We start from the raw sequence: 8,699 nt of genomic DNA, 5'->3' as shown, positions 1-8,699 counted from the left end.
CGTTGGCAACGTTCTAATGCTCTTTCATCATTGTTGAGTTATCACCCACATCAGAGTTACATCTTCTGTGACCTTTTGCTGACTTTTTAAAGGACAAATGTGTAAAAAAAAAAAAATACATTTAAGATGAATTTTGGTCTAATCGCCAGGGAGACTAAACTACAGGGTGACTTTTGGGAGGTGGAGTTACATTTTGAAACCCATGGCAAAGTACACTTTTCACATGAATAGTTGTGAAATTCCTGTAAAAGCTGTACATCTAGTCACCAAGTATTGCAGTCAGTGTGCTGATAATGGTAAGTGGCATCGAACTTGTGACTTAGAAAAAATTTAGATGGACATGTGGTAATTGATGTATATAAAGGGTTGATATTTAGATTATTTGTCCTGACTTTACAAGAACAGCAACACACTTTGAGCACTTTTCATTCCAACATGAAAACCTTTTGACTGTGGGGTAAACGGACTGCTGTAAATTACATTAAAGGTCATACTAGTTTTTTTTTTTTTAACCGTTTTACATTTAGCATGTGGAGTTTGTTCTCAGTTACTTCATTGCACTGAATTGCATTAAACAGAGAAAAAACAAAAACAAAACTGAAAGGTCAGTTGGGTAATATGCATTTATTTTCTCATTTGAGCACGCACACACACCATAGATAGACACAATCATCTCCCTTCTCCTTACCCTTTTCAAACAGGCCTGCACATTAATTATAGACAAAGAGGGTGATGCATGAGAAAACCTCTCTCACTAAACATAGTGACAAAAGTCTTCAAAACTCAAAAGGTTCAGAGTCAGGTAAAACCAGCATTGCTCTCAAGTTCAGGTGTGCCTTCAACCCATTGAGGTCAGTGGTTCCCACACCTGTCCTCTGGTTCCCCCAGCCGAATCCAGGTATTTGATGTGTTCCACCTGCAGCAGAGGTTTGGGGAACACTGGTCCAGGTCACATTTCTTTAGAACTCAATATGTAAACAAGATCACATATTGCAAAGGGGGAAAAAAAACAAGACTACCAACACGTGGCAGTGTCGAGCACAATCAGCCTACGTTACTGTATTGGGTTGCCGCGAGGCCGAATTACGATGGCCGCCTCAAACGAGCGGATTTGAAAATGGTCACCCGCGAGGCCACGGCGGTTTCGTTGTTTCAAAGCAGTTTTTCGCAACGGCTGAAATTGAAATATTTCCGTTTCAACACCACCTGCCGCAAACTTTCCAAGAGATGGGAGGAAAAAAAGAACATGACATGGTTTCACCATCATTTCTCCTTAAAAAAAAGAAAAAGCAGTTTGTTAATTCGTACATTTCAAGGCTTGCGTAAAACGCTGCATGCCAATTGCGATTCCCTAATGCCACAGGCTGGACACTGGGGGAAAAAATAATTCTAGTTTCTCCTCCTAAAAACCTTTCCTGCTCGGATACCAGACTGTCTCGTACTCACGCCACAGTTAATCTGCCCTGTACTGTACGTAGAAATGCTCGCTGAAAGCACATTCCGTAACACCGGGAGAGTCAGCTTTCGCGAACCCAACAATGGATGAAGCAACAATAAACTGTCAATCACTGACTTCTTTGAGCCAATCAAAACGTTCCACAGCGGGACCGAATTGTTGGCTGATATCAGTTATTCGCTCGTAGCACTTGGTAATGCCGCCCATTTTAGGTTGCACGAAGAATTGTTCTCCCATAACTATATTTGGTCATTTCCATGTGAGAGATGTATATAGGTCTGTAGGACGAAAGATTTAACAGGCTACATACTGTGACATGCCAATGGATTCTTTGGACAGCATAATAATGTACGGCAGGTTTCAAAAAAAATTTTTTTTTGTTTAATTCAAGTATTTTGTCATATAGCCTACCCATGGTCAAAATGCTACTATCCCCCTGAATTTAAACCCTGAAAGCAAGTTGAGGGTAGGGTGGGGTGGGGGATTCCAAATCAACTTCAAAATAAAACCAAGGCCATGCATTCCGTCAGAAATATTGGAAGGTTGAAACCCCTGAAGCTTCCCGTTTATAAACCGGTGCTACATATCAAACCATGAAAAAACTAGATCAATATCCTCACACAGAATACCACCAAAAAACGCAGGTAAATGTAAAAGCACGAAGACAACGATATAAACATTCGGCTCATCTCCTCTCAGTTAATTCGAGAGGAAAATCAGTGCAAGATAGATTAGGTTTCACGTCCCCAGGTGCACTGCCTTCCACTCTAGGTTCTTAATAAACTTCCAGCAGAACGTCGTCTTTTACGCACTGTCAAATACATACAAAACCGGAGATAATTTAAACTCCATAAATTACATTTCGCATATCGTCAAAGTCATTCACCGATAATATAATTTACGGGTAAAATTGAACAGAGAGAAGCAGAGGGCTCTGTCTTTGTGTGTAACGCGCTGGACATTTCATGCAGAAACTGCCATTTAAGGTCAAGGCGGCGTTTAGCGCTGAGTCTCTCAGACCCACAAACACTCGAGAACCTTACACTTCACAAACACCGGATGCTACACAATGGGGTCAAAATAAGACCACAGAGAGGAACTGTATATAAAATATATTTACAACGTCACACACAAAAAAATGGGTTCCCCAGCAATTTTACACCCAAAATTAACTTTTCAAAACATTCAGATGACAGCCAAATCATAACAGACACAAAAAAAAATTAAACACACAGAATTCATTGTTCGCAAAACGCATGAAACTTAAGTATTATGGCTTGAATATCTGGGGGTGTGGTTTCAGTGCTAATGGACCAGAAAGCAGATCTGCTCATGTTCCTTCCAATAGAGTGCAAGTGTCAGTCTTCAGATAAAACTTCATTTCCCAGAAGCCCAAAGGGCTTCACAGTGCAAAAGGGCAGCTCTACATTGCACACGGCAACGTTCGGATGAGTTACACAAGGCTTTTTTTTTCCAGCTTTCATCCAGGTAACACGCTACACTGAAACCAGACCAACACAAAACAAAGCTAACGTCCCACATCAATAAATAACACAATGATATGTTTTACATTTTTCCCTGTAGAATGACTCCTGACCTGTTCGTCCTCTGTATTCCACTTTGACAAAAATCATTCTGTCAAAGCCACATTTGTTTTAAAATCTTTGCTGGTTTAAAATCTTTAGTTTTCTGTCTTCACTCCGAGTGCACAACATACTTTGGGGACACTCAAACTTTGGCAAATGAAAAATAAATAAATGTCACAAAAATAATAACAATAAACAAACAAAACAATTACTCTACTTAGGTCCTCCAATACCATTATTTAAGATCAACCCTTGAGCTGTATTTTCGTATTTTAAAGCACTCACGTGAAAAAAACACGGGACAGTTACAATGCCCCATTAGATGTTATTGTACTTCATCACAATAATAGTTAGCTTATAGCAGTGTCTTTACAAACAGATGATTTACTTATTCCATGGATGCGCTTACTAACTGTTTTTATGACGCCAGCAAGTGTAAACAAAAATAAAAAATAATCGATTTACAATTTAGCAGAAAGATCCCAGGGAAATAGTTAAACTTGAAACGGGAACTGCACAAAGATTGTGGTGAGTTGTTTGAACAAAGTGTGTGTGTACGTGTATTTGTGTGTGGGCATGCATGCGTGTGTGTGCTTGTGTTTGTGTGTGTGTGTGTGTGTGTGTGAGGTGTGTGTGGGTATACGTGAGTCTATGTGTGTGTGTGTATTTGTGTGTGTGTGTGTGTGTGTTAGGTGTGTGTGTATGTGTGTGTGTGCATATGAGCGTGTTTGTGTGTGTCTGTGTCCTTCTTCACTGCGATGCTTGCTCTTTGCCCCTCTCTTCTGAAAGGGGGCGGAGATGCTATTGTCAGAATCTTATTTGGGGGGCAGGGGGTTGTCAGGGGTGGTGGGGGTCGCCACTTCTTTGTAGAAATTCTCAATCTGCTCTTTGTACATCTTCATCACCACTGGCCTCTTCAGCTTCATCGTGGGGCCTGAAAGAGACGGAAGGGGGGGGGGGGGTCAGACAGCAGCACACTACAAGAGAACCGGTATTCAAACTCAACACTGGTCCCGCGTCAGTACTGCAAGAGCACCACCATTTAAACTCAACACTGGTCCTGTCAGTACTGCAAGAGCACCACCATTTAAACTCAACACTGGTCCTGTCAGTACTGCAAGAGCACCACCATTTAAACTCAACACTGGTCTTGTCAGTACTGCAAGAGCACCGCCATTTAAACTCAACACTGGAATCTGTTATAAATGCGACTGGTGTGGAGACCCATGACCCTTCATTTTCTTACAGTAATTTTGGGTGGGTACTGCTCCACTTTAGCCCAGTCACTCAGGTCCACTCCCCTCTGAGACCCTGCCCCTCGGAAACCCCGCCCATCTCTGAGGCCCCACCCCTCTTAGACCCCGCCCATCTCGGAGACCCCGCCCCCTTCTCACCCAGCTCCCCTCCGAGGATGGAGAAGTCTCTGTCCAGCACGGTCCACTTCTGAATGCGCTGGGCATTGGAGGTGGCGTGCTCGTTGACGCGGTTGATGCCCTCCTGAATGGCGGCGTGGACGGCGCGGTCCCGTCCGCCGGCGATCTCCGAAACGCGCGTGGCGCTGCTGCCCAGCCGCTGGCACAGCGCCACCGCCTCCTCCGTCAGCTCGTCCTCCGGGGCACCTGAGTCCTCGTTCACCTGGGACTGAGGGAGGAGACACGCCCGTCAGGCTGAGGGCGACAGGGCCACCCAGGACATGGGCAACACGGGGTAACACAGGGCAACACAGGGCAACACGGCAACACGGGGTAACACGGGGTGACACAGGGCAACACGGGGTAACACAGGGCAACACGGGGTAACACAGGGTGACACAGGGCAACACGGGGTGACACAGGGCAACACGGGGTAACACAGGGCAACACGGGGTAACACGGGGTGACACAGGGCAACACGGGGTAACACAGGGCAACACGGGGTAACACAGGGTGACACAGGGCAACACGGGGTGACACAGGGCAACACGGGGTAACACAGGGCAACACAGGGTAACACAGGGTAACACAGGGCAACACGGGGTAACACAGGGTGACACAGGGCAACACGGGGTAACACAGGGCAACACGGGGTAACACAGGGCAACACAGGGTAACACAGGGTAACACAGGGCAACACGGGGTAACACAGGGCAACACAGGGCAACACGGGGTAACACAGGGCAACACAGGGTAACACAGGGCAACACGGGGTAACACGGGGTAACACAGGGCAACACAGGGTAACACAGGGCAACACGGGGTAACACAGGGTGACACAGGGCAACACGGGGTAACACAGGGTGACACAGGGCAACACGGGGTAACATGGGGTGACACAGGGCAACACGGGGTAACACAGGGCAACACGGGGTAACACAGGGCAACACAGGGTAACACGGGGTGACACAGGGTAACACAGGGCAACACAGGGTAACACAGGGCAACACGAGGTAACACAGGGCCACCGAGGACATGGGCAACACAGGGCAACCCAGGATAAAATGGGGCTAACACAGGGTAACACGGAGACAAAGTTTTTCATGCAGTGGAATAATAGTTTTTTATTGCAAATGATTTGTGGTCATCAGATAAATACCACTGCACTACACTACACCAAAGTCAAGATGTCGCCATAATTCTGTATTAAATAACAGGTCTATTGTGTTACTCAGTTTTCATTGTTTAGTGTGAAGTCATTTTGAAAAACGTTTATTTCATCCCAACTGACAAGAGTTACGAGGACCAAGTAAATCAACCCAACAATTGACTTCCACACTGAAACTGTCCACAAGATGGCAGTAGATAGTTGACTCATTTTGTCAGCCTAACGTTACTTCAAATACAAATGTGCAGTACAGTCTTTGCCTGCAGATGGCACTTTGTTCAAGTCCTTCAACATTTCAATAGTGGCCAGCTCCTATAGATATAAAAGGGCAAGCCGATCAGAACTAGCTGAACTGAGAATTAAACCATTTGTCAGCAAGTGCTAAGGAACAGGTTCTGGCACCCATAAGCATTAAGTTAATAATCAGCTATTGTGGGCGCTCAATCTCTAATGGTTGTCAAGATAAAGGTTGTCAAGAGGTCCTGACTCTCTGTGGTCATTAAAGATCCCATGACACTTATCGCTAAGAGTAGGGGGTTCCCCGGTGTCCTGGCCAAATCCCAGATCTGGCTCTCGCAAACTTGCCACTAAAATCATCCCCAGACTTAATTGGTTAAATAAATGTTCTCTCCCTCTCCACCTTCGCTAATGTGTGGTGAGCGTTCTGGTGCAAATTGGCTGCTGTGCATCACCCAGGTGGGTGCTACACATTGGTGGTGGGTGAGGTGAGTTCCCCTTCACTGTAAAGCACTTTGAGCATTTGGAAAAGTGCTATATAAATGTAATTATTAATAATAATAATAATAATAATAATAATAAGATAAAGGGGGTTAATATTCCATGTCCGCAAATCCAGTCACCTGTTATTCTTTCCATGATACCACGTTCTGTCAATGTGCCCTAATTGTTTACAAGTGGAAAGAGAGAGGCAAAGCTGATTCGCTTTCATTCTGGGAAAACATCCACCTAAAGTCTGATGTGTGAAACAATATAAAGCAAAAAGAAACCTGTAGATAACGTTACATTTTTTACATTACATTACAGGCATTTAGCAGACGCTCTTATCCAGAGCGGCGTACAAGTGCATCAGTTCAAAGTGCAACAAATGATTTCACTTGTATCCTAAAATAATTTTAAGTCACTACATGTTCTAAAGTATATAAGGGCCTTCATACCATTATAAAACTGAGTCACAATATTATAATACCCATAAATAGTTTGCGAAAGGGAGAGACCTGTAATATGCAGACTTATGAGCGATAATATTACATCATGTACATCGTGTACTTTTTCGGAACATTCAGAGTAGGGACCTGTAGATCATGGCGATTTGGGTGATAAACTGTATCTCTGTGGTCATAATGGACTCAGATTATCACAGTCTTAAAGCCATAAGTGAGGCGGTACAGGTGAAAGGTGGGAAGATGGAATCGCTGATCGCTCTGACCCTGACCCCATACCCCGAGCTTATCTCCACCGGACGGCGATAACAGGTTTACTCAGCCAACATCTGTTTGCAGTCCTGTCTGACGAGAGGCTGTCCCATCGCAGATTGTGTCTGTGAAATTTAGGCCTGAACGGGTTCAAAAAAAGCACAGAGTCACCAGTCCTGGATTTCTTGCTTTTGAAAGATTACAGACCGGCCGAAAAAAAAGTTGTACATTTACGGTCTTGTTTTAGCAGTGAACCTCAATTAATTCTGAATTATGCGGAGACGCGACAAGGGAGATATTAGGCTTCGAGCGTCCTTGCCTGCTTTATGAGCCAAGTCGAGCAGCAAGAGATCTGGCTTCAGAAATAGACTCAGACAGCGGCAGATTGAGTCATAAACCAGTACATAAAATGCAGACAGTGTCACAGACGGGGACATTGAGTTGCACAGACACAGAAAGGGACACAGGCCAGTACACAGACTTCTACAGATCAACACAGGGACGTGAACAGGTACAGAGACTGGCACATAGAATTGGAAGACGTAGACAAGGACACAGACTAATATCTCCCTTGTCGTGTCTCCGCATAATTCAGAATTAATTGAGGTTCACTGCTAAAACAAGACCGTAAATGTACAACTTTCTTTTCAGCCGGTCTGTAATCTTTCAAAACCCAGAAATCCAGGACTGGTGACTCTGTGCTTTTTTTGAACCCGTTCAGACTTTGTCCTGAATTTCACAGACACAATCTGCGATCGGACAGCCTTTCGTCAGATAGGACTGCAAACAGACGTTGGCTGAGTAAACCTGTTATCGCCGTCCGGTGGAGATATGGTAAACGGACTGCATTTATATCGCGCTTTTATCCAAAGCGCTTTACAATTGATGCCTCTCAATCACCAGAGCAGTTAGGGGTTAGGTGTCTTGCTCAGGGACACTTCGACACGCCCAGGGCGGGGGATCGAACCGGCAACCCTCCGACTGCCAGACAACCGCTCTTACCTCCTGAGCTATGTCGCCCCCATAAGCTCGGGGTATGGGTTAGGGTCAGAGCAATCAGCGATTCCATCTTCCCACCTTTCACCTGTACCGCCTCACTTATGGCTTTAAGACTGTGATAATGAGTCCATTATGACCACAGAGATACAGTTTATCACCCAAATCGCCATAAGCTACATGTCCCTACTCTGAATGTTCCGAAAAAGTACACGATGTACATGATGTGATATTATCGCTCATAAGTCTGCATATTTCAGGTCTCTCCCTTTCGCAAACTATTTATGGGTATTATAATATTGTGACTATGAAGTGGTATGAAGGCCCTTATATACTTTAGAACATGTAGTGACTTAAAATGATTTTAGGATACAAGTGAAATCATTTGTTGCACTTTGAACTGATGCACTAGTACGTCGCTCTGGATAAGAGCGTCTCTAAATGCCTGTAATGTAATGTAAAAAATGTAACGTTATCTACAGGTTTCTTTTTGCTTTATATTGTTTCACACATCTGCAAACAGATGTTGGCAAGATTACTTGTCAGATGCAGACAGGGACACAGACAGGGGCATAAACTTGGCAGACAGGGACATAGACTTGTAGACGCGACAGGGACATAGACTTGTGGACGCAGACAGGGACACAG

General features: G+C 44.6%; 1 protein-coding gene across 4 annotated transcripts in view; it reads right to left on the bottom strand.

The window, feature by feature from the left end:
* Positions 1–605: 605 nt before the first annotated feature.
* Positions 606–8,699, bottom strand: part of acsbg2 (acyl-CoA synthetase bubblegum family member 2) — a 36,116-nt gene continuing 28,022 nt past the window's right edge. For all 4 annotated transcript variants that reach the window (XM_035414062.1, XM_035414059.1, XM_035414061.1 and 1 more), the window contains 2 exons: positions 4,437–4,683; positions 606–3,976 (listed from right to left, as the gene is read on the bottom strand). In XM_035414062.1, the coding sequence (XP_035269953.1) occupies positions 3,858–3,976; positions 4,437–4,683 (366 nt within the window). In that variant the 3' untranslated portion in view covers positions 606–3,857. The remainder of the gene's footprint in view (positions 3,977–4,436; positions 4,684–8,699) is intronic.

The sequence above is a fragment of the Anguilla anguilla genome, chromosome 4 (assembly GCF_013347855.1).
Source record: "Anguilla anguilla isolate fAngAng1 chromosome 4, fAngAng1.pri, whole genome shotgun sequence".
Lineage (NCBI taxonomy): Eukaryota > Metazoa > Chordata > Actinopteri > Anguilliformes > Anguillidae > Anguilla > Anguilla anguilla.
The sequence above is the reverse complement of the archived record's forward strand: the minus strand, read 5'-3'. Positions and strand labels throughout refer to the sequence as shown.